At 38.4% G+C, this 26,855-nt stretch overlaps 1 protein-coding gene across 3 annotated transcripts; it reads left to right on the top strand.

The window, feature by feature from the left end:
- The first annotated feature begins 958 nt into the window (after positions 1-958).
- On the top strand, positions 959-26,431 carry TRA2A (transformer 2 alpha homolog). 3 transcript variants are annotated; one of them, XM_082302697.1, is made up of 8 exons: positions 959-1,183; positions 10,129-10,262; positions 11,791-11,950; positions 15,436-15,624; positions 23,755-23,870; positions 24,395-24,502; positions 25,212-25,279; positions 25,457-26,431. In XM_082302697.1, the coding sequence occupies exons 1-8, from the start codon at positions 1,148-1,150 to the stop codon at positions 25,465-25,467; spliced, it is 822 nt and encodes a 273-aa protein (XP_082158823.1). In that variant the 5' UTR covers positions 959-1,147; the 3' UTR covers positions 25,468-26,431. The 3 variants fall into 3 exon arrangements, with proteins under 3 accessions (XP_082158823.1, XP_082158822.1, XP_082158821.1); XM_082302696.1 differs by having other exon boundaries at positions 961-1,183; positions 11,785-11,950; positions 24,398-24,502; XM_082302695.1 differs by having other exon boundaries at positions 961-1,183; positions 11,785-11,950.
- The last annotated feature ends 424 nt before the right edge of the window (positions 26,432-26,855 follow it).

Here is a 26,855-nt window from a genome sequence, read left to right as displayed (position 1 = left end):
CCAAAATAGGTTCTTTTCACCCGGTGTGCAAGAGGCCAGTCCGCACACAGAGTCGAGGTATTTGATTTATTTATAGTTCTGCACAGAAAGGGGTGCTGGGTGGGAAATCCACAAAGCCATCACTACGACTATCAAAACTTTTCACTGTTTATACATTTTAGCAAACAAAGGCGTTAATGTTCATTGGCTACAAGTTACCTCGTTCTCTTACTAATTAGTATTCTACCTTCTATTGGTTGATTATTCTCTCGCTTCTCATGCTAATCCATCTGCATGCTCAGTCTTTTCTTCTTTTGAGTCGGTGGGTTTCTTGAGTCGGTGGTCTGTGAGTCGGTCACAGACCTCCCCCTGCCGGAATTACGTTTCACCCAGTCGGAGCTGGTTTCAGCACAGTTGCCGAGTTGCCTTTATTAGTTTCTTCCTTATCTTGGGAGTTGCGCCAGATGTCCTAGTGGCCTGTAAATTCTGCATTCTTTGTATCCACTATCAGTGGCACGTTCTTCTTCCCAAGCTCTGTTAACCTCCGCCTAGGTCTGAGATCACTGAAGCATGTTGAGTCCTAAACCTTGACCTAAAGCAACTTTACCGACAACTGATTTGTCTTTTTAACGCCTGGACATCACTTGGAGCTTGCTTGTCAGCTGCCTATTTCAGGGATTAAATCTCTCTTCTCACTGATTAGGCTTGAAAGCTCACAAATATCAGACATCAAAGAACATCCTTTCTTAAGAACATTTGTTTGCATATTCCACATTTCGCAGCAACGCCCGCACACCTGGCGGGGCGGGGCGGGGCGGGGCGGGGCCGGGCCCGGGGGCAGCGCGCTCGCTCCCGCGGCGGCGGAGGCGCGCTACCGGGGCGGCGGGGGCGCGCATGCGCGGCGGGTCTCCCCGCAGCGTTCGTCGCTTCCTTTGTGAGGGGCGGGCGCGGCCCCGCCCCGCGCGCGGTGCCGGGCGCAGACGGAGCGGCCGCGGCGGCGCCATTTTGCGGCGGTGCGGGAGGCGCGGGCGGGAGGCGGCGGTGGTGGTGCCGGTAATAGCGGCAGTAGCGGTAACGGCGGCGATAACAGCGGCCGTGGGTGTTGCTGCTGCTAATCGGGACTAGCGTCCCCCGTTCGCCCCAGCCCCGTGGCCAGGACTCTGCCGATATGAGCGACGTGGAGGAGAACAACTTCGAGGGGAGGGTGAGTGGCCTCCCCTGCGCGGGCCGTGTTGAGGAGGGGATCGGGCCCGAGGACGGTGGGTGGCGGTGCTCGGCAGCCTCGGGCCTAGCGGGGGTGGGGGCAGCGCAGCTTGGCTCTAAAATGGCTCCTTCAGGCTCTCGAGGCTTGCCTGGGCCGTGGGTGACGGCCCGCGTCCCTCTCAGCTGCCCGCGTCTCTCCCTCACACGCTCCCTGCTCCCATCGCCCCGGTGGGGCGCGGGTGCCGAGTCCGGTGCTGCGGGTCGGCCCCCGCCCAGCCAGCGCAGGCTGATCCTGTGCAAACGGCGCTGCTATAGCCCCCGGCGTTCTTCCCCGCTGCTCTGTGTTCTTACCGCTGTCCCGAGCCGCCTTGTTGCCCGCCGGGCCCGGGGGTCGCTGTCCTGCCCGTTCTCGCCCCCCCGGCCGCGGCCGGGCCTCCGAGGCCTCCTCCCGCCCGAAAGAGGAGGAACCCCACGTTCTTTTGTGCGAGGTGCGCGGTCTCTCCCGGCTCAGGAGCTGCTTCGGGCCGGGCCTCCTCCAGCCACTGGGGAGGTCCGGCCGTCGTTTTTAAACCATTGAAACTCATCGGTGCAGCTGAAGGCTTCGAACGAGCTGCTGTGGCTTTGTAACCTCGTTAGGCCTGTGTCTTCCCTCTGATGGTTGAGGGTTTTCATGTACACGTGTGACAGGTCCCTTCTATTTTCAGTGTTTCTGTGGTTTTGTTTTTGTTTTTCTTAGTGATGATCAGGGCAAGCAGGAATTAGAAGCTGCTTGAAACAGGAACGAACTGTGCGCTCCTCCATCTCAATTTACTTTCTTTTTTGATTTTGCGGAGGTTTGTGGTTTTTTGGTTTTTTTGGTGTTTTTTTGGTTTTTTTTTTGGTTTTTTTTGTTCGTTCTTTTAAGAGATTCTGTAGAGGAACACCTGAGCATCTTCTTAGTGACTCTTTCTGATGAACCAGTGACAGCAGCCTTGCAGTTACTTATACAGTTACTTTCTGGGGAAACCAGCAATAAAATTTTAGAAGAATGGCATTGTGTTCCAAAAATTACTTTTACATGACTATTGTTGCCATTTTTGTGGTGATAAAAAAAATTCCATAGGCTGCAAGTTCTTTACCTAGCTATGCAATAACTGCTGCTGCTTCCTCGCATGAGGTAAACAAAACCTGTTGTGTTGGTTGCTTGGACAAAAGGTGGCTGTGTAGCTAAACAATATTGGGGTAAATAAACAGATCTTTGAAAGGGAAACAACTAAGTTTCAAAAACTTGAGCAGTGAGTATGCTTGGTTGGTTTGGGTTTCTTTTAAGATGACGTCAGTCTCCCATTTTACAGTCAAGATTTATATCTTGAAGGATGATTTTCTTTTCTGTATTCCCACAGTGGGTTATTGTTAGGAAAAAAATGATGTTAGGTTAATTGTCAGAATTTGGTCTTGGGTTCCTTGATGGATCTGTTGTTCATGTTACAAAGCTGTTACAGCTCTGTAATTCCAGTATTTCTGCACACTGCCTCCTGCCAAATGTAGAAGTAAAATGTTTCGAGAGTACGTGAAGTCCGAAAAGTCCTACAGTAGCAGTTTCTGTGACTTCTGCTTATCAGTTGTTCTTTTTTTTTCTTTTTTCTTTTCTTTTTTTTTTTTTTTTTTTTGGTGATGGAAAATTTACCTGTTGGAAAGAACTGCTTACTGTGTTAAGTCTTCATCTGGAAAACTTTTGTTTTTGCTCCCTACACTCACATTTCTAAATTGGTGTGGCATAACTGAGCATAATGGCAGACACTTGATTGATTTCTAGTTTTTCGGTTCCACTGAAGAGCATTTGTTTGTAAGCATTTTTATTTTTCTTTTTCAGTAATACTGCTTTGTTGTGATGGTAGTCAAATACTTGCAATAAGAAATTGTATTTTAGATTAATGTTGTATGTTTCATTTCAGTTGAAAGTGCTCAAGAGGCATAAAATGAAGCCCATGTAACTCTGAGGCTGTAGTGTTTAATCTGTTTCCAATTGGATAGGACTCTGTCAGGCACTGAATGTCCTGGTGTTTCAGTTTGCTACATCCAGGCACAGGGCACCAAGAGCAAAAGTTTTCACTGGGAGAAGGAACTGCAGAAACTGGAAGAAAGATTGTAAAGAACCTGTTTTCCTGGAAATTGGCACAAATAGCAGTTCTGAGTACCCTTTCAATTCTTCCACCCCGTCAGTTTAAGTGCTAATTAGTGTGATGTGCTTTTAAAAACTAAATTCCAAAGGAGTAAGGGAGTTTTAAGTTTAGTTTAGGGTCTTTTATATTTTTTCTGTGTAGATGCATATTGTTCCAAAAGCACTTCGGTGAAAGTTGAGTATGATCAGAATTATTTTAGAAGCTAATTTTATCATCAGTGAGATACTGCCCACTTACGTGCTTTGTCTCTAATTTATGACTTTAAAATCATATTAACTAATCCGAACAGGAAATTGAGAGTAATTATGGAAATAACTTTCCAATGAAATTGTTTAGTTTGCACTCTTTTAAAACTTCAGTTTCTAAAGTATTGGGTAAAATCATTGTAGATCTTTTCCTTCTCGAACTCACTCCTTTATTGACCTTTTTTTTTAAAGCAAATATTAATCAAATATGCTCAGACTAATCAACATCTGCTCTGGTTTTGTGTCATTTTGTTTCACCTTAAATAAGTTCTCTATTAAGAATGTGGCTGATTGAACAGAAGAGAGGCCCCCCCCCCCCCCCCCCCATGGTAATTTAATGGAAAGAAATTGACAGAAGAATTAGATATATAGTGGATGTGGTAGAGCTGAGTTTATGGACATTAAGAAGAAAAAGAGATTTTAAGTTGTGCTTCTTATCCAGTGACTTGGTTTTGGAAACATGAAAGTAATCTATCACCATTGAGTGCTTCTTATGAGCAGATTAGACAAATTCTGTCAGATGACAGGCAACTTTTGCTTCCTTTCATATTTTTTGTTATTTTTAATAGGCTGTTGTTTATTTGGTGTTCGGTCTGTGGTGCGACTTTAGATGCTTCCCAGAGCAATGAACAAGAGGGAGTCTGAATAAACCTGCACTTCAGTAGCTCGGCTTGAAACTTTGATTGGGTTGCTGGGGGTTTTTTTGAGCTTCTGGTAACATTTGATTTCTGCAATCTTAAAAGTTTAGTAGTTTTTTACTGGTATTAATGTGCTGTTCATCTAAATGGGTAAAATATTTTATTAGAACAAAGGTAAAATTCCATTTTATAGCTCTATATTGATTGTCTTCATTCTAATGAGCTGCCTTCTCCTGCTCTGTGCAGGATCTTACAGTGAGATAAATAGTATAATGTAAAAAATACTTCAAGAAATACATGGTTTTGCTTGTGGCCCATCTTGTTGAAGGAAGTGTCCGTGTTTCACAGGTATGCAAGTGGCTTTTGGGTCAGTTTAGCTGTGAAAGTGCCTTATATTTGCTTCATGAAGTTTGGATTTAAATACTTAAATACTTATGGAATTACCTAACTAATCAACTTTGAGATGATTTCTTGGGGAAAAAAAAAACCAACGATGTCGGGGTCGGGCTTGCTCAGCTATTGTATTCCATCTCTCCTGCGGTGGCAGTCTGCCACCTCTGTGGAAAGGAAGGCATGTTGCTTCCCATACCTTTTGAAACACAGGCACAACGGAGTGCTAATGCTCAGGGGTTCTGCATTTCTTTGCGGAGTGTTGTGATCACCCTGCAGTGTCTAATGACCAGTGTGGGAAACGAGAGTTTTTCTGGAAGTCCAATTTTTATTTTTTGTTGTTTTTAATCAAGCTTAATAACTTCTGGATTGTTCTGGATCTTGTCAGCTGGGAAGACTGCTCCTTTTGAACACAAATTCTTTTTACTGTCTTCCATGTGTGGTAATGGAGTGACTACAGAACCCTCCCTGAAGAGGTGTATTTCCAAGACTCAGTGAGAAGATTAACTTGTAATTTCAAAAAGTTTATTGCTGAAGCCTCTTCTTTTTTCTTTCTTTTCATAAGTGGGATCATTGAGAAATACATAAGTTTGCTTATGTTAGTAACTTTTAAAATATCCATGTCTTCAAGGTAGCAGCTTCCGAGATGCTTTTTATACAGAAGCTTATTATGTGTACTATTGTAATATTTATAGAAGAGTAGCTAATTAAGGGATTCGTTTTTAGTATAGTGACAGACCATAGTATGAAGCAGAAAGGATTTAACTTCTCTTGTGAATTTCAAGGAAAGTTGGTAGATTCCTGTCAAAATGTAATCTTGTCCTTATAAGTGAGATGTCACTAGCTTAACAGTTCTATCCAGTGAATGTGGGCTGCTGCTAAATTCATGTTTCTTTTTTAACTGCTTACATTTTTCTGTCCCCTTTTAATAGAGTTTGACTTCACTTATTTTTTTAGTTTGGGTAGGAGTTTTTAACAGGATTTTTGGAAATGGTATTGCTAGACTACTTGTCCTGTCCTTTTTTTTCACCCCAGGTCAAATGAATTTCACCTGAAATTTCTGTGTGATTTAATGATTTTTTTTTTTTCCCCATTTCCCATGCTTTGCTGTAGAAAGCTTAATTTAAACTTACATCATTATTTTTAGTTAGCATCTTGCTCTAAATTTTGTTAGCCTTTCAGTCATACTTTGAAATTGTAAGGTGGGAGTTGAGGTAAGGCATGACACGTTCAGGAGAGAAGAGTAGCGTGAAAGAACAGGGGGTTGTTTTGTTTGTTTGTTTTGATGGGGGTTTTGGTTGGTTGGTCTGTTTGTTTTGTTTTGTTGTGGTTCCTCCCCATGTTCTTCATCATACCTTCTCTTGATGGGTGGAAAATGGAAAGAATACTTTTTCAAGACTTCTGCAATTCTCCTCTGCATAAAAGTGTTTTTAATGTTTTTAAAATAATAATTATATTGGAAAGTAGAATTTATTTTGAAAGATGCAAGGAATTTAAGTGATAGATAGAACTTGGATCAGTTAAACAGTTTTACCAGTATGAATGAAATACATGGACTGACTGATGCCTTGCTCAGATGGATCATCTAAAGTTGTTGATAGTTGTTCAGTGACTGGGTGTGTGTGATCATGGAATAATGGGGGAGGAGAGATCCTTTCCATATCACTTTGGTTTGTTATTCTTCCTGGGAAGAAAGAAGGTAACAAGGATTAAAAATACCTCTCAGGGCTCTCTTTAAGTGCTTCTAGCTGTGCATTTTATCCAAAGAGTCAGTAACTGAGGCTGCAAACCTTAGATTTTGTGTTTGTCTACGATTTTGGCTCCAGCTTTCAATTCTTGGTGAATCATTAGTCCCATTTCCTGATGTGTACTTGAGGAAGCCACTACATCTTCCTCTGAAGAAGCGCACTGTTACAATTGAGTTGGGGTTTTTGTAATTATGGGGGGGAGTAATATTTTTTGTTTAGGTGAGGGGTGGGGTTGGTGTTTTGGGGAGAGGTGTTTCCTGGGAAAAGTGTTATTATTGGCAGATACAGGATTTGTTTTGAGAGGGGAGTCTGATGTGAAGAATATTACAAAGCTCTGTTTCTTTTCCTGCATGCTCTAGTGACAGCAAATCGAGGTAGTTTAACATGGGAATAGGGAATTACCTGCCTACAAGTTTGTAAGGGTGAAAGTAGTGACTGGATAGCTGCATAATAAAGCCGAAGGTATTAAGATAGGTACTGTTTTGTAGGAAGGTGGTGGGATGAGAAGCTGAGCTTAAGATGAGTCTCATCTGTGGCCCTTAAATGACTGAGGATCTTTAGAACAGAAAGATAGGAAAGTGCTGAGGAGCCAAGGTGCAATTTTATTCTTTTCTCTCCTACACAGTGTTTAGTAATTCTGTGATAAGAATGGAGCTAAGATCAGACTGGTACAGAATTGAGAGATTTTAGTGCATTGGGATAATAGAGTTGTCTGTTTTCTTATGTTAAGGATGACATACTAAGAATGTTGAATACTTTTGTCATACGTATTGCAGAATGGATATAAATGGTTTATGAAGAACAGTTGGGTCGGTCTGTGATATAGACTAATATACAGCTTGCTAATTGTTTAATTATAGTAGGAAGTAGAGGAGAAAAATTCTTTAAGATCTCCCTTTGTGACTCCTTGAAGCTATGAATCCCTTAATCCCTGCCTATAGTCTTGCTGATATAAGTATTACTAGGTACTTTCTCAGCATCATCCTTAAATCCTTAAACTTTTGCAGGTTATTGTGATTCCCTTAGTCTCCTTTTGAAGCATTGTAAGAGTTATAACTAGGTGAACTATGTTGCATCAGAAGATGAGATGTAATTGCTTGCCAATGACAGTGTTCGACTGTTATCAGGTAATCTCTCTTCAGCTGCAGTTTACATCTACAGTTACTTGGTTAAGGAAGTTTGAAATCTCTAAGAATTTACACTGTCCTTTCTGTCACTCCAGTTTTCAAGTTTTATATTAGTGAGTGCATCTCTTAAAGGTCTTAAACATACTTCCCAAAGGACTTAACCTATATGAAATTATGTAATATTTGCTTCTGTCAACTTAATACAGCTTTGCTGTCATAGCTGATATTGTTAAAGGCTCTGTCAGTGGTATCATAAGATGCTTCAGTTGAATAGCTAAGGACACTAAGCTGACTTCTACATCGTATGGGAGCAGTTGGGTCCGTGGTGTTTTTGGCCCCTATCAACACTTCTAGATTGTGCAGGACCAGGGTGGGGGGTGGGAGAGGATGGGGGGTTGCCTTTGTTCAAGTTTCCAGAGTTCTTGTTCAAGAATTGATCTTTCAAATGTAAAAAGTATGGACAGTGCAGTATCCTTATGTAAAAGGAGTGTCTGAGAAGGGTGAATTCTTTGTCTTTTTATTGAGGAGTGTTTTCTAAATCTGATGTCACTTTGAATGTTTTTCTTTATTACTGACTGTTTTTACTAGGGAGAGAAATTGACAATTGTTGCAAAGGATGAGTTATAAAGGGAAGAATTTAGGAGGTTATCAAACATTGAAGAGCACAAAGAGGCGAGGTGATAAAAAAATCATGTTAGGGGTTCTAAGAGAAATTTTTCTTTATTGCAAACAGTGGATTTCAAATGTCAAAACACCAAATCAAATTTGATAATATTTAAAGGCACATAATTTATTTCAGTGAGGTCACGTAGTTAGCTCAGCACATAGCCATCTTCATAAGGGTAACCTGTTATGTAGACCTGATTACATGGTCCACCTGTCACCACCAAGCATTGAATTTGGCCGTCATTGTTAAAGTTGGCAGGCCTGTCATCCTAATAGGCAACATTCTCCATGTGCCCTTTGTCCTTTTTATTGAGGTAAAGGGGAATGGTAGTGTTGCTGTAATAGTTGTTAGTAATGAGCCTCTTAGGTTCCATTTCTGGTGAATTTACTGTCTTGAAATATGAGGACAGCATCCTCTGGAAAGGACTCCAGCCCAAAGTAGTGAAGAATTTTAACTGCAAAAGAAAATGCAAATCTGGACATAGGTAGAGTAAGAAAGAAATTGAGAAAAAAATAGTGAGGACAGTCAGGAGGAGAAATCATGCAAATAAACATGAAATGTAACACCTTTGGGAGGGGAACTTGCTATGCATTTTTTCATTAAGTATTTTGTGAAGTTACAGATGTATATAGCATACTATTCTGTAGGGGGTTTTATAGCTAAGCTCCCTAGAAATGCTGTACACTATAAAATGTGAGGAAATCCTAACCTGCTCTTTGTTTGCTTGTTTTCCTAGTTTTTCTCTTGTGTGCCTTACCATGCAAGAAAAAAACCCCTCCTGTTTTTACTTTTATCGGACTGCTTTAACTATACTATTCTATATCTTAGTTTATATGGATTATATAAGGAAAACAGGATAACAATGAGGAAGAAAAAGTAGGAAGAATAATAATTTATGTTGCTTAAACGTATGTGCATGTATTATGTGAGTAAGTATGTGCATAGATAGGTTTCGACTGGAAATCTTTGGCTATTCTGTTGAATTGAGAGTGTCTTAGTAATCTAGGAGTAAAATTTGGGATATTCAATACTGAGAAGCACATAGTTAATATTTTAGGGGGGGGAATCTCTGATATCAATATTTCAATATATTTGTGCTAATTAGTTTTTAGTGTATCTATGTATCTTACCAAAAAAATCTCAGAGGGGAGGAGGGTAGCTTTGCAAATACAGTAAAACACTGAGAACTCAGTAAGCTTATTGCTAGAACATAGACACTTATACAGTTTTAAAGATATTTTTTTAAAAAGTTGTTTTATAAAATAGTTTCTTGCACTTTACCTGCTGGCTTTTCAATTTGGTAGATAACATCTGAACTCCAGCAGAGTTTTATAATCCCCACGTGCTTAAATATACTAAATGTTCTTTTTCCATTAAGGTTAATGTTCGTGAAGAAATTGAAGAGTTTTTTCCAAGAATGTGGAAGATAAATCAAGATAAAAGAAGGCTAATGAAAAGTATTAAAGATCAGAAAATTAAAATTGAATGGGGGAAAAAATTGAACAGAAGATTGGTCAGATAGAAGCACTTGAATATTTTTTTAAGGCTATAATGAATTGTTTGAATTGGGGAAGAATACACGAAGTATGAAAAATGAAAAACTCAATGAAGAATGAAGAAAAGTAGAAAGCAAGAGTGAAGTAGAATTAAAAGAATCTGGAAGAATGAATGGGTCCTAGGTTAAGTAAATGTATGGTTTATGTTCCAGTGTCTGTATGATCAAGTTGTAGATGAATTTGCATGATTACTTAGTTAATAGAGAATTGGTGATCTGGTTCAAGCAGGGAACTATTTGAGGCAAGCATACAATATTAACAGTGGGTTAGCAAAATGAAATTTGTTTTGGAGGGTATTGCCTAACCATTTGTTTTTCAGGAGCAATCAATATAATAGAATTACTGTACTTTAAATGTTAGGAGTTAGGCATTTACACAACCAATACCATTTTTAATACTGTCTTTTTTGTTAGGAGTCTCGCTCCCAGTCAAAATCTCCAGCTGGGAGTCCTGCTCGTGTAAAATCAGAGAGCAGGTCAGGATCTCGCAGTCCATCGAGGGCTTCCAAACATTCTGAATCTCACTCTAGGTCAAGATCAAAATCAAGGTATGTTCAGAAAGTTATTCATGTCAACTCAGTGTTACTGCTGTTGTTTTGGTAAATTGATGACATTTCTCCTATTGTAAAAGTTAAAAACTTTCTGGGATGTATTAACAGGGATATATTAATTTGCATGTTAATGCTCATATAGGTGGAGAAAGTTGGGAAATTATTTCATGGGTAGAAATAGTAACATAGAAATCACAACTGAAATGTGTAGGTTTGTGTCTTCCAGAAGGGAGAAAATGGATTGCATTTCAATTCTGTGAAGCTCTTGCTTCCTTCTCACAAAATTGTTCCTGGGGGAATTCTTGTGTGGACCTCTCCTTTAGGGGGGGGAAAAAAAAAAAATCCAGTGAGACCTGGTGCAAAGGCAGTCAGGGTTAGATAAAAAGGGTAAGCTCTCTAACTGTTGGAAATATTGAAAAACACTGCTTGTGAATGTTCTTGACACTTTTTCATTGGAGGCTTTAAAAACATAATCAAAAACTAAGTCTTAAATTGGGTGTAGAAAGGTTCTTGATCTATGAAAGTTTTAAGATTTAATTTAAATTTTTCAGTGCTGCACATGTCCTTCTCTGTCCTTTTCTACCCCAAGTATGGATGTGTGGAGGTAAAACTTCATAGCTCTCAGTTCTAGCAGAGCTTGCATGGATCAGAAGAGGAATGTTTTGGGCTTTTTTCCTCTAAATATGCCATAAATATTAGCTGGTTTATACTACCTATCTTCTCTATTCCATTTTACCAACATACTAATGAAAATGGGGAGAACTACTGAATCTTTCTTTAATCAACCAAGAGAGAAACCAGAAAACAGCATTTGTAGCACTAGAGGCGAAAGAGGAATAGTCTTGTTTCTCCTTCCCAGAGACATCAGTAACACATCTTCTCTATTTATGCACTTCATTCAAGAGCAACCGAAAGAGTTACTGTGCTCTGAATTGCCAAAGTTCAGCTAATGTTGCAGTTTCTCTTCTCGCAGTGTTTAGCCAGATGATTACCTGCCTGTTTTAAATTGAGCTTATCATCAGCAAGATGTGTGCAAAGAAGTGCTTGAGGAGTTAAGCAGGTGTTTGGGATGGTGGTTTTTTGGGGGGTTTTTTGGAGTAATTTTCATGTCTAGCAAACCTTACTTGTAGATACTGCAGCACTGTAGTCTTGCCAGATTTTACAATTTTTCAGTCAAAACAGGTCTTTACAGTGTGGCATGTCTAGTTTTTGTATCACTGTGCAATTGTTAGTTAGATAAGCAGCCAAGCTGATGTAAGTTTAAACTTTGAAATTCCTGAAAATTGTTGTGAAAATAATCCTCAGTGTATGCCAGAAGCACTCTCAATGAGTTAAAAATGGTGCTACCGAGCAGGTTATTGGAGATCCATGCAATCTTTAGATATGCAAGGTAGAAGAAGCTTAATGGTTTTAATTCTAGGGATCATCTGAAAAAAGATTTTTCAGTAGAAAATGTATGGTTTACAGTTCAATGCTTTATGTGCCTATGACCTGACTAAAGGCTTTCTCTTTGTCGAAGATCCAGGTCCAGAAGACATTCGCACAGACGTTACACTCGTTCCAGATCCCATTCTCATTCCCATAGGAGACGTTCTCGAAGCAGATCGTACACACCAGAGTACCGTCGTCGAAGGAGCCGTAGTCATTCTCCAATGTCCAACAGGAGAAGGCACACTGGCAGCAGAGTATGTCATGTTCACAAAGGCTGAGTATCAAGAAAGCAATTGCTGCTTGGATCAGTGTAGTCCAGGTTACCTGCAGGCTGAGCTTGACCTGCTGTCTTGTCACTGGGGGATACGGGAATTGGGTGGGAGTGGGAGGAATGTGTGGGGCAATCTCTGTCGTTACATCTGAGCACTTACTGCTTGGGCCTGCAACTGGCAGAGAAGTTGTAGAAATTAGTTGAAAAACTTTCTATTGCAAGTCAGTATGTGCAGATACAGTGACATCTGCTTCCATCAGCTCTAGAAGTTGAGCTCTTCTGATGCTACTTCTGTTGCAGGCCCAAGTATATGTAGTCTTTACAAAAATGAGATTACCTCTGTGTGTGCTGGCAACGACAGTATTGATAAGATTGACATGGGAATCCATAAAAGGAAATTCCCAACTGTTTATTTGCTTATAGAGCATACGTTGAAGGTTGCTTGTGATTTTATACTTCTGATTATTTAATTTGGTTTACCTTGAAATAAAGCCGTGTGTTTTTAGCTAATACGTAAATCTTTATAATAGACTAGAAAAATTTACAGTTGTGAAAAGGAGGAGCAGTAAGTCTCTCAAAATGTAAATGGGAAGTGTCTTTGTAAGAGCAGGAGAAAGTATAGCTGCACCAGGCAAAGTACTAATCTTGTCATTTGGAGAAGAGATTTCTCCCAGTGTCCTCCTTTGTAATAGCAGAATGGTTGGGGTTGAAAGGGACCTTTGGAAATCAGGTAGTCCAACTCCCCCCCCCAAAGCAGGCTCACCTAGAGCAGGTTGCACAGGATCGATCACATGCAGGCGTCTCCTTCTCTAGAGAAGGAGACTCGGCAACCTCTCTGGTCAGTGTGTTCCAGTGTTCAGACAGCCTCAAAGAAGTTTTTCTTCATTATTTAGATGGAACTTACCATGTCTCAGTTTGTGCCCATTGCCCCTTGTCCTGTTGCTGAGCAGTACCCAAGAGAGTGGCTCCATCTTTGTGATGCCTGCCCTCTCAGTCATCTCTTCTCTGGTCTAAACAGGCCCAGCTCTCTGAGCCTTGCTTTATAAGAGAGGTATTCCAATCATAGTACCATAGTCCTCCACTCCAGTTTCTTGCCTAATATGTTTCAGTGCCTCAGCTTCTAGTTTCACATCACTTCAGGCTGATTTAAATGAGTGTCACTGCACACAGCTACACAGCTCTGCCTTTTCCTTGTTGAGGGCAGTGATACGTTTCTGATCCTTTTGGTTTTAATCTGGTTTAGTCTGCAAGTTTTTTTATTAATTCTGTCAAAAAGCATACAGGGTTTTTTTGCATGCCTACCCTGGGGAAGTAGATCACTAGGAGCAGGTAATACCAATGTGAGGGAGAAGACGAGAGTGCGGAAAGGGCAAGATTCCAGCAGTGCCAGCATGCAGTGGCTTAAGCTGTTGTGAAACAATGTTCATAGTAGGTTTTTATGGATTGTTGCCAGCATGTAATCACTATGAAGGAAACATTAACCTAGTGTCTTGAAAAACTGGCAGAAATAGCTGAACTTCAAGCGGGTTAGCCGTCTTTGTGGTGAAAGGTGGAAGAATCCACTTTACTACTTTAGGAAATATTAGGATGCTTTGCTATGTGAAGACGTTTTTCTGCCTTGGACATGACTTTGTGAAACACTACGAGTGTTTTCACAGTGAATTTCTTGGTAATTCTAAGGAGTAGTTCTAGTAGTGTCAAAATGAAACTGAAATCAGACAAATTTGAAATCCCCTTAATAACAAGGTCCTAAAGACACCAGGGAAATTGGTAGCAATTTTGCCACTTTTCTTGTAGAGAGAGCTTGCATACTGGGTTGATGGGAGGCACTACAAAAACATAATAGAAAAGCTGCCCTTTAGTCTTCCACCATCAGTTTAGGCCTTACAGTGGTGGTGTAGTTGGCACTTGGCACTTGGGGTCTGCAGACTGATCTCAGTACTTCTCTTGCCTCAGCAAAGTTAATAGGGTTTAAGTGTAAGAGGGATGTTAAAAAAGGGCAACAGGTGTGGATATGTGAAGGAATTTACCCAAACAATGATTTAAAAGACAGATTTCGTTACACTCACAGGAGCTTAGTAATAAAATGAGTATAGTTGCCAGTGCAATTGAACTATCAGATAGATAGATAGAAATATGGAGTAAAAATACATATATTGATGTATATAATATAAAACTTTTGAATTACAAACTGCCCTGTCTTGTGCTCTTCAGCTATAGTGAGGAATTGCAAAAGATTCATGTCGTAAAGCAGAAGTTTGAACTTTGACAAATGCAAAGAAAGGAGCTTCAAATATATGAGTAGTGCGGGTGTCTTATTTTCACAACAGGTTCCTGAACAAATGTGCTGAAAAAATATGACAGAAGATCTAAACCTTTTCACTCTTTGAATCAGGCTGAAAAGCAGGTTCTGAGGCATAAATTACTGTGCACAGATGACTTACCTGAAACTGAAATACAAATTTTATCTGTGTCAACTTCCAGTTGTTATTTTGACAGAAGCATTAAATCTCTGTGCTTGTTGCTGGTGTTTTAAATTGCTGCATCTAGTATTAAAGGTGCCAGAAGCTTAACTGAAAAACGTGTATTTCAATCAAAATAATTCTAACAGAGGATTTGGCATCAGATACGAATTCTCGGTCATGTAGAGTAATTTTGATCCTAAAAGAGAACTTGTACCTTGATACTATTACATATTTGACTTTGTCTAGTTGAAGTGAAATTTATTAAGTATCCTACATCATGTTACAGAGTTAAGAGTTTTGCGCTAAGGAAGTATGCCTGCTTTTGGATTACAGTTTCACAGAACTGGCCTTCAACACTTGTTGCTCTCTAGATGAAAGAAACAGGTGACTTTCATCCAGTTTACAAGTGGAAAGATTAACTTTGAAATGTAAATATTGACTTTCAGTGTAATTAGATAGGAAATGCTGAGGGGGAGGAAGTTTCAGTAGAAGCTAGATTACAGTTCAGTTGTCTGCGCTTAGGAGCTCAAGTGCTCACATACACAGTGTGGGCAGCTGGAGGCAGTGTGCACTCTTTAGTGCCTGTGATTATCGTGCAAAAGGGCTGAAGGTGGGAGTTCAGGCTGGCAGAACTTCTCTCAGCACAGATTTGTATGTGGTGTCTGCCCCTTGTTGGTAATTTCAGTATGAAATACTAATAACATGGGTTCCTGTTGCTCTGTAGCTTTTTTGTAAATCAGAATGCTTAAATTTTATCAACTGAGTTTTTTACCAACATTAGAAGTTTTTCTTGGTCTTTTTTTCTAAAATAAAAACCATTGAAAGTAGTTGCTTTTTTAAATGATCTTACAGTTAGAATGGTAACTGTTGGAGTGTTAAGCTTTGTATTAACCTGTTCAATTTTCTTCAGATTAAATTTGTTCCTAATTGATAATTTTTTTTATATAAGAGGTTTTTTTTTTTTAAACTAAAATTAATTGGAGTTGAACATTTGTGTTACCAGGCTAATCCGGATCCTAATACCTGTCTTGGAGTATTTGGTCTCAGTTTGTACACTACTGAGAGAGATTTGCGTGAGGTCTTCTCCCGTTATGGACCTTTGACTGGTGTCAATGTGGTTTATGATCAACGGACTGGACGATCAAGAGGATTTGCTTTCGTTTATTTTGAGAGAATTGATGATTCTAAAGAGGTAAATGCATGCTTTACTATTTTTTTCAGGTGTGCTCTTTATGCATTATCTTCATTAATTGTCTAAAAAAACACAAGTTTTTGAGTGTGTATTCACTGGCAGATTCTCACAGTGAGATTAATTTAAAATGCTTTGTTCAAGCAGCATGGCACTTTTAAACAAATGAAGCATTTGCTTTCAGTGTTCAGATGCATGGACAGATTTTGAGCATAAGCTGTCTATTGAATCACCAGTGAGCACTGGACTTAGAGTTTAATCTTTTACTTCAAAACGCAAATAAATTTATGAGGCTTCTATGTCAATAGTATTTTTGAAACATTTTGGAAATTAACTTTTTTAAGTTGTTTTCTGAATCAAAATTCTGGAGATTCCCTTCATGTTTTCTTCTCTTAGGCATGTTGTACGTTTGAAAAATAGTGGGGTTTGCCTTGATTTGTGCCTTAATCAATTGCTTTCCTAATTGTTTAACAGATAGCTGTTAATAGCTAGACTGAGTTGTTAGTGTAATTGATCTATAAGAAAGAATCAAAGAATATGAACAGCAGCCTGTGCTATGATTCACCACAATATACAATTAGCAGTAGTTTTTTTACCCCCGTAATGATACTGTGAACTTTACCACATTTACTGAAATTTGTAGATAAAGTTGCTATTAAAAATAAAGACACACCCTCTAAAAAAAAAGTCTTTAAGCCTGCATTGTGTGATAATCTCTTTATTTGGGATAAACTGAGCCACAGACTTCATCTTGTTTATGGATTAATAGGTTTGGGCAGATGTTTCAGATTTGCTGTTTGATTCTGTGTGCATTTGATAAATTTATTTAGGAGGAGATACTAAATATGACTCCTCACTTTATAGATCATTTAGCATTAAAGGCAGGGAGGGTGGCAACTCTGGAACCTGTCAGGAGCTGAAAAATAAGAACTTTGATGATACTTGATGATTTTTTAATGAAAAAACACAGCTTTGTGGATTACTTGATTGAACTATACTTAGTTCTTGTCTTTGACTTCTGGTGTGATCCAACTGAGTATCAGTTTATGGGAAGAGTAATCTTAGTAGATGTTTATGTGTGTGGTTGTTGCAGGTTAATAGAGGTGAGTAGAAGGACACAAAACTTCCTTTACTGTCCCTTCTATATGTTCCTACACTTTCAGTTGGACAAGTTGGTAGAGAGGTTCATGGGGTGGATAGCTGCGTATACATCTGTCTTTAATGGCCCGCTCTCTTCTAAGTTCTAGCCTTGTATTTCTTCACACACTGGATTTGTTGGGATTTTGAAAAAGCAACTGTTTTGTAAAATATTTCACATCCAAAATGTTTACACAGTATTCCTTGGCACATTCATGTACCAGTTTTACAGCTTCATATGTCTTTAGAAGTAGTTTTTTCCTGCTTATCATGGGCAATGGTCACGCATGACACCATGCATTTCTTAAAATGTTCCGAGTAAATAGCATGAAGTAATTTGTTTAGTATAAAGCTGTTTTGGCAGATGCTATGAAACTGGAATGCAAAGGAAAACAAAAAGGGGTGTTACTTGCATTCAGAAATACAGAAGTAAAGATTAGGGCCTTAAGCAGGAACTAAAATAATTTGGAATGTAATTAAACCCATTTTTTTTTCCCAATGGGTTGGTGCCTGAAGAGGGGGAAAGGATGCAAACCCTCCCAACACCTGGAACTTAAATAACTGAAATACTTTAGCAAGAAGGACAGAAGAGAAACTTGTTTATTTGACTTGTTTCATGGGCCTTGAGGACAGATTTGAAGATGGCAATAAGTGGCAGCTGGTACAGAAAGAGAGGAGATACATAAATATAGATAGATTTATAGATATATATATATATATCTATATAGCTGTAGGTGTGAAATCTTGTGACAGGCCTTGTAGGAGAATCCTGAAGGAAATGAAGCAATTCTCTGTTTGGAAGATAGTTTGAAAAGTTGAGTATGCATAAAAGCGATGACACTTAAATTACTTCTGTTCTGAGTAAGTAACTTTCCTCTTAAAAAATAATAATAATTAAAAAAAACTCCAAGCAACCAAAAGCAATAACCAAAATCCAAAACCCTCAACAACCTAAACATCTAAATCAAGAGATGAGATGTTGAACTAAATTCCAGTGCTTTTAAAGATCAGTGGATTAAATGAGAGTAGAACTCCACAGAAAAATGAGGATTTTCCATAATCTTCACTATTGCCCTTCAGGAGGGCTAGCGCAAGGAAGCTTCGCAGCAGACAAGCTCTGAAATACAGGTAATACTAAAATTTTACATCAAATTAATTGTGAGTAGTTATTTTTAAACTTTCATAACTTAAAGATTGATCAGTGTCAGTTGTGCGTGGATTCTCTTGCAGCTGAAATACCTCTTTGTCATCCCTGTTACTACTGCTTTTACAAACTGGATCAGTTATTGCACTAGTTAAAATGTTGCTGTGGGTCTAATTCTGAAACCAAGTGGTATGGTGTCCATATGGTGGTAAAGACATTTTGAGTTGCCAACTAGCTCAATGTGCTGGAACTCTTAAGACAATGTAGAATAGCAAAGATGATACTTCTCAGTGTCCTAAAAACACCAAAGGGGCAGTTTTAAAGTTTATTTTACTTAAATGCTTTCAAAATTTCAGATTAAGACACTGTAGCAGCCTTGTTGTTAGCTGTTCATGATCCTCTTGGTTACAAAGAGGCACACAGGCTTAGCTTTTGGTAACTACTAGACAGAGAAGCTGTCAAAGCATCACAGTAGCTTCAGACATTCCACTTTAACAGGACTGAGAAAAAAGTTTTCAAAGTATGTGTCCAATCCAGGAGATTACTTGCAGAATATGTTCTATTCTGTTTGAAACTCTGCTGAGGTTAAGATGAAACTTTATGATCAGACAGAAGGTTCCTTTTCCATCAGATGTCTTTTATGCAGTGGTATAGTGTTTGCAAAATAACTCTCGACAGGAATCTTAGGTTTTGACCCATATTGAAGATGCTTGTGGACACTTTCTTTAGTTCAAAGTGTGATAGCAGACAGTAAATGTCAAGGACTGATGGATGTCTAGGAAACATCTGATGAATGACTAATGGTTGTCTAGAAACCTGAGGTTTTGCTGTGCCAATGTTCTTGTCTGTGGGCTTGTTCAAAGCCTGTTTTAAAAGCTTCTGTTATTATCTACCTGTTTTTAGAATGGGTATAGTGGGTTTCATTTTTTGTGAAGTTGTTTTATTTCGAAAAGTTGATGGTTTTTTAAAAATACTTGGTATCGCCTTTTTGCTTGGGTGGTGCAGTGTCTTGTCTTGGCCACCCTTTTCCAAGTCCTTAGAACTACATGTGCAACATGCAAAGAGCATTATCTGTAAACATCTTCTAAAGATTTGTTTCAGTATTGGCATGGAGCCAGTGTTGTAATGTTGTTTTGCAATATTTTCACTAAATTACAGAGGATATTCATCGGCCCATCACATAAGGATTTTCTTCCTGTGTTTAAGAGGATCACAAACTTCTATGTACTAGGATGAGAAAAAAATTAAGTTGTTGGGGGAGGAATTGATTGTGTCAGGGTTAACAGTAAGTTGAGATCATGAGTGAAAAGTGCTGGCTGTTCTAGGGACGTGGTTCTTATTAAAGTTACCAGGGATTTCATATACTGCTAAACCAGCTTTTCAGTAGCTCAGACTGTGAAGTGTTTGTTGTTTAAACTGAGGCTACTGTGAATGTACTGTCTGTAGGAGGAACTCATCTTAAGAAGTGTTAGCTACAGCAGCTGTTGGCAATATGGAATTTTCTAATGCTAGTTAGATAGTTAGAAAGTTAGTTCTTCTTCAAAGAGTTTTGACCATCTTTCCAGAACCATTTTCTGAAGTACTGTTCATTAACAATCAACACAAACCATTAACATCATTCAGTTGCCAAAGACCAGAATAATAACAGAGTTTATCAGTTCAGTTTGAAAAACATACAGTCTGTGGTGCAAGCTTAGAACCAACATTACTGAACAAAACTCCCATGGCTTGTTGAAGAAATGGTTTAAGTATTGTTCGTGGTATCAAAAACAACCCTTGATATACCAGAAAAGAGCACTAGAAGGTCTCCGATGTTTGGAATTACAGGTTACAGACTTCTAGAGACTGAAATACCATGAAATTGCTAATACTTGCAGAAACATCCAGTTCTTCATTCTGGTTGTCTAAAATCCTGTATTTCTTGACTCTGAAGCTCCAAAGTATGCTTTAAATGTAATACATTGAATCTATCAATGCTTAAGCTCATAACTGTATGTGTTTAAAAGTTATCGTTGACAATATTGTAATTTTGTTTTTCAAAATCTCAAACTAGAGAATGTAAATTGAGTGTTGTTCAAAAGTGAAATGGACACTTGAATTGAACTTGGCAGACTGCAGCAAGTGTAAAGATGAGTTTCTTAATTTATTAATTTCATCAGAACTTTTTTTTTTCCAGAATTTTCTTTCAGTTGTTCTCAGTAAATCCAGAACTGAACGAGTAATTGACATACTGGAGAGGGGGGCTCTAATCCATTGTGTCTTTTATCCCTTGCTGTACCTGTGATAGAGTGGAGATGATGTTTTTATCAGTGGCATTAAATGCAGTAGGGAAGAACTACCAGTAAAAAACAAACAAGAAACTCCCCAAAACTACAGTGAACAACAACAACAAAAAAAAAGACAGTACCTTGTATAGTTATTTTTAAATCATGAAAACACATTTTCAATATAAATCACAATCTAAACTGCTCATGTTTGTCTATTTAAGTGTATTCAGTCTGTATGTTACTAACTTTGTAGTGATGTCAAGTTGTTGAAGTAGTTATCCAGACTGAAAGTCTTCTAATTTTTCCAATGAGTTCTTGATTGCTTAACTACTACCAGCCACACATTGAAGTTTGTGCACTTAATTAAAAGTTGTGTTTCCAAACTTGTTTTATTCTACATAACTGCTCATACATGTGGAAAACATCATGTAGTGTATTAAATATCAAATGAAATTGAAATCTTTGTTAAATTTAATGCTTTCTGACTTTTTTGAGCCACTGGAGATAACTGTAGTTCGGGAACTGCTCGTTTTGTCAAACTAACACCTTAGAGATAATAAGTTTCATTATTATGGATAGTCTGCTGAAGGTTTAAAACTCTGAAACTTCAAAAATATGATCCAAGATGGAACCTGTGCCGTTCCCAGCCCTAATTCTGTTTTCTGACTGCAAACATGTAGATGTGTATTCTAGCCTACAAAAATAATTTTTCCATAGAATTTGCTACAGAATTAATATTATGTGTTGATAGGAATGCTGTTTTCTTGCTTACTGTCCTCTTGCAAAAGCCATGCAAGTCTTTTAACAAACAACATTCAGATACTTGGAAAAGAATCCAGGTTGTAATAAAAACAGATTGTTGGCAGTAAAAGACTCCTTAAGAGGGCATTGTGTGTCTTAAGCCCAAATATTACTTGATTTTTTTCTTTAAAAGTTTTGTTTGACCATCTTAAACAGTATTTGAGAATGTCTTCTGCATTGTTAGAGAGAATATGCAATTTTTTCTCTTTGGCATTAAATATTTTTAACACAGCAGTCATGCATACCCAAAAACAGCAAGAAAAGGAAACTGAAATTTGTTTTGAATATGACATACAATAAAACTGTAAAATCCAAAATGTTCTTTTAAAGTACTTCAACTTTCAATAAAGCACAGAAATGCCAGTGATTAGTATCACTAATATATTTTCACAGCCTTCAACCAAAATAAATACTGTTGTATCAGTTACGTGAACACAGGTTTTCAGAAAGGGCTTTTGGTCATCTTGCAGCAGTCCTTACCTAATAATGTCAACTTAAGTACTTTACTTTGAAGACCTGAGATGTGCACATTAAGAGTGATGCAGGGAATCTGGAAACATCTTGGAAGGAATTTCCAGCTGCTAATTGCTGAATGTGAGTGATCCATACAATTAATTATTGTAGGTTTTGGCTTTTCTGCATTTGAGGGGTGCAGTGAGAACTGTAAGAGCCTTTACTATTTTTGTATATCTGTTAAAGATTTTATTTATTTTGAATTTTTTAGGTGGCAGTTATTGCTGGCAGTGGCTGAACCATAAGAAAATTAATGTTTTAATATTGGGTAGGGCATTAGACATTATTACCAGGATGTCGGGAGTTCCATGCAGCCTGGTAACCATGAACTAATCTTTATCCACTGAAATGTAACACATTTCCTGGTATTTCTAAAACAAACAGTCAGCTCTCAAAATTAATTCTTCATTTCTTTTTCTGGTATGTTGCTCTTCTCTGTACTGCTCCCTCTGTCAAAGAACTCTTCCTCTTGAAGAGGTGTTTGTTGGCTTAACTAAATAAGACATGCATGCCAGATGTTCTGGATTTGAGGTGGCTTCTTGTCAGCTAGGCTTACTATTCTGCAAGTTGTTGACTGGACTTAAAAATGCCATGAAGCAGAAAATTTCTTACAGGTTAACTTGATGCATCTTCAGAAAGATGCTTTTCATCATAAAGTTAATTTTTCAGCCAGATATTTGCAGCCTTCATTTTTAGGTTTGTGCACACAGTTTCCTAGGATGCATGCACAGATTAATTTAGATCATCATTGTGGAACAGGATATTAAAAAAAGGTGTTAAGGCTAGGGAACTAAAGCTGAGGAGCATGTTTTAGTCACAAAATATACCTGAGTGTATGTTGAAAGACTTGGAATGCTCTTTGCTGTGCTGTGCAGTTGGCTAGATACAGTTAGTTTTGTACGGGAGCACTAATCACTAGGTGGCGATATAGTATGGACACAAACAGCATTATTAAAATCCAAACTCACTCTCAATAAATACGTTAGTGATCATCAGTCACTTCCAATTTGGGCACAGCAGTTAAATCATGTGGATGACAGGTTTCTGTATCTCCTTTATGACTTGTATGTAAGTTCAATGAGGCTCTTGTTGGAGTTGAGATTTTTGAATAAATATTTTATTATTAAAAAGAAGAAAAAAAGAAAAAAATTCTCTGCTTAGCGGCACCTTCATGTTTTGAGCTTGGGTGTTGTTTTTTTGTAGCTAAAAAACAGCAACGTGGTTATGTTCTTTAACTCAAGCTTGAAACAGTGTCTCTTTTCCACACATGAAAAATTAAAATAATGTATATTGGACTAAGTGCTGTGCTTAGTGTTGAGAAGCAAGTGGTGTGCATTGGTATTTCAGAGATCCTGTAGCAGCTAATAAAAGCTATTAAAATTCAAAAAGCAAATTTTTAAAAATCCTTTTAAGTCTGGCATTAGCTGTTAAAATTAACTGTTGTGGGTTTGTTGGCGTTTGGGTTTTTAGGCTACTTTTGCATGAATGTAATTCTCAAAAGTACGCTGTGCTCCTTTGAAAAACTTACTTTGATGGTTTGAGTTTGTGAAAGGCCATTGTATTGATTCTCAGAGTGGAGAAGCAGGGGCTGGAACACCCAGCGAGTGCGTGCAGGGGCTGCGGGCGGGTCTGAAGGCAGGGGCGTCTGAGCGCAGACCCTTGTGTGTATTACTTAAGCGAGCTGCTATTGTGAGAGGGAGTGGGGAGGAAGGTTGTAATTAGGTATCCATGTAGGCTGAACCCGCCATTTTACTAAGCTCTGCTGAAGTAGGTCCTTGTAAGGGAGATGGCAGGAGGCTGGGAGAGCATGAAATGGCAGCCGACGAGCAGTAATCCGGCCATATGCACCCTACAGGAAGCCACTGTTTTGCACAGCTTTTGAATCCGCCCGGCCCCTCTGGGTCGGAGACGGCGGTAGGAAAGATGCAGTTCTCAGAAAAAAAAGCTGTTTTGACTTTCAGTTTACCTTTCAGATGGGTAAAAGATAAAGTCTGGGGAGAGTGGCCGTGTTAGTAGTTAGGCTGTGCTCCCTTAAGAAGGGATTGAGAGTCGCATTAGTCCGGCACCCCAGTGCAGTCCTGTAACACCACCGGCAGACAGGCATGGGGACAAGAGATGAGCCATTCACCACAGTGGGGCACTAGTAACCAGTCTAAACAAGACAAGTTCAGGGCTTGTTTTTCTGGTGGAAAATAATGTGTTTGTACATAGCCTTCCATAGTTACCAGTAGGTTGCAGATTTCACATCCCTGTTCCTTGTCTCTCCTGCAGGCGATGGAGCATGCAAATGGAATGGAGCTGGATGGCAGGAGGATTCGAGTGGATTACTCAATCACCAAGAGAGCACATACACCCACCCCAGGCATCTACATGGGCAGGCCAACACAGTAAGTTCAATGGATTAAAACTGAATGCTGGATTCTGGTTGAAGAAATAGAACTCCAGGTACTTCTAAAAAGATTTAGAGTTATGCCAGTTTGTACTTTATCACAAAGTTACTAACATAAAGAATGTAATTCTGTGGTTCACATACACTCTTAAATTCTACTATGGTTTATCATATCTTTATTTACAAAAGTGTTGAAGGAGGTATTATTAAAAAATAATACCCAGCATGATTAATTAATGTATCTTTAGCCTGCTGAAATAGTAAGGTGCCCATTTGCCTTTGATTTTGATGGGAATTAGACTCAAATCCCTCATTTTTCTGGGAGTTTTTGAAGGTGTTTTTATTAAAATATTTTGTTTAGCGATTTGTTTTGTGGTGTAGTTTTAAGTGTCTGATTTACTACAAGACCACTTTAAAAAAGATTTTAAATAATTTATATTTATTTATCTAATAATTTAAATCAAGACAAAGAATAGATATATAAAGGGGTTTTTGTTTTTGTTCTTTCTTCTCCCCTAATAGCAGTGGAGGAGGTGGAGGTGGTGGAGCGGGTCGTCGCCGGGACTCATATTATGATAGGGGGTATGACAGAGGATATGACAGATATGAAGAATATGACTACAGATACAGGTACCTACTCTTTATTTCTGTAAGAACAGTGGATTTGTAGGGAATACTGAAAAGTTACGTTACAAAACACGTTACTCAGTTTGCAGCAATATTCTGCATACATGCCTTTTATGTGTTAGAGCCTCCTTCCCTTAAGTTTTGTGGGATTAAAGTAGTCAGAATCTTCAGTGTTTATGTAATTTGGTTTTTCAGTTGGGCAAGGGGTTAATTTTGCTACGTGAAGGAGGTAGAGAGCATGTACCCCAGGAATCAAGTGGACAGATAAAAAGGGAACTCGTTTTTCTGTGCTGTATATAGAACCAGAGACAGCTGATACACACTGCTGTTTAAAAAGGGATTATTTGTGGATGGGGTTTTTAATGCTTGACATTTCATAACCATCTCGCTGTTTTGAAAGTTATCTGGTTTCAGAGAATGTTGTTCAACAAGAATTGTAGGCATCTGGAAAAGCACTTCATGTGTTTGTAAGGCTAGTGAGAGTTTATTAAATTCTTTGTCTGGGAATATCATACAGTTTTAAACACATCAAATAGAGAAATATAAAAGCATTTGTTAAATAACCATAAGCCACAGCCAAATAAAGCAGAAATCATTCATGGAGGCCAAGTCTTTCAGTGCTAAGGAAGTGGTTCTGTTCTGTAGAAGTGATGTGAATAAGGCTTCTTTCATAATGGATGTTGTTTGGTTTCTTTTTTAATTTCCTTTAAAGGAGACGATCACCATCGCCTTACTATAGTCGATACCGATCGCGATCAAGATCCCGTTCCTATAGTCCAAGTAAGTGAACACAAGTGAATAAACAGAATCTGGCTGACATAAACATTGTTATATGAATTGATCAATGGAAATTCTGAATGTGAAAGCAAAAAAAGCTGGGCACAGTTAAGCTGAGATAATGTGTACAGTTAATTTATGATTGTGTAATTAGTAATTGTGTTATCTTTTTTTTCCCAGGGCGCTACTGAAGATCAGAAGAGTTACAGTTGAGGACTTGATTTTTAAATACAAAGTTCAGATCTTTAGCATCCCTACTGCTTTCCCTTCCATCTTCCCTTTCTTGTCCTCTTTCCAGCTCTTTCACAAGTCTTTGGTTCATTTAGAATATACATATTTTCAGTTGAAGTATTCCTATTTTCCATCCCTCCTTATTGTAATACTCTTAAATATTGTAATTGTTGTAGTTTTTGTGTAGTAAAACATCTTGAGTAAAATGAAATAGAGAACCCCAAAGTGCTGATACATTTTGGAAGTCATTCCTATTTCGTTTTTAAAACAGTTGGACTCCTGACTAATCAGAAGAGAGCATTGATATTTTTAAATCTTGCATGTCATATGTAGTATACACACTCGGATACTTTAACATAAACCTGCATTTCCAAGTAAGTTGTTAATCTTTCTGTTAAAATGTTTACCTATTACTTTGATAAACAAGTAATGACTTTGAGCCTTTTCTGTAATGATGAATTTGCTTAGATAGTCATGAACCAGAGGATTTTTTTTGTATTTTTTTTGTCAGGTAGTTGCTTTGGGAGTAGACTATTTGAGCTAGAGCAAAATTTGGTATTTGACTGACTGGGAGAATAGATCCTTGTACACTCAAAATTAAGGCTGTGTTTTATAGAAAAAAGTTTTTGGATTGCAACGCAGTGGATAACAATTGAAATTAAAATTGTTAAATTCCTGGGGTCTTTGTGGTACTTGGTTGAATATTTCCCCTTAATTGGTGCAGGAGAAAAAATATTTATTGAACATAGCAATTAGTTATATAATTTGCTGTTCATGACAGAAAAAATTGCCAACTTTTTGGTATTGAAATAATGATGGAGGAAGTTTTGTTTCCAATCTTTTTTGAACTTTTGGAAGTATGGATGGAAAAACTTACAGCTACATGTAAACTTTTTTCCCCTCAATAAAAGTTAAGTCCACTGATCTGCAGTTTCTTGTCTTTTGTTCTGCATTTTGTTGCTTTGGAATATTGGTTAAACAATACTTGATACTGGGGTATGGGTGATAAAGCTTTTTATCTGTCTTCTCAGGAGCCTTGTCTTTCCTGAGAATCAGTAAGCAGTTGAGTTGGCTAAACAGGGTTGGGTAGTCCAGCTGTCTCTTGAACCATCCTTGTCACTTGCTGGAGTTGTGGTGAGATGGTTGAAAGAGGGAAATGCTATTGATTTTGTTTAATTTTCTGGCAAGTGGCTGGTTGAATGTTGATGTTGCCAGAGCAAAAGGAATAGGACCACAAAGCCCTTGCAGGGAAGGCCACTAAAAGAGTTTGTCATGATTTTAAGACGGTAAGTATATGAGATGTATTTGCATTAGCTATTTCAGAGTGTTGGTGCCAGGAACTATTAAC

This window comes from Coloeus monedula, assembly GCF_965178545.1.
Source record: "Coloeus monedula genome assembly, chromosome: 1".
NCBI classification, from domain to species: Eukaryota; Metazoa; Chordata; class Aves; order Passeriformes; family Corvidae; genus Coloeus; species Coloeus monedula.
The sequence above is the reverse complement of the archived record's forward strand: the minus strand, read 5'-3'. Positions and strand labels throughout refer to the sequence as shown.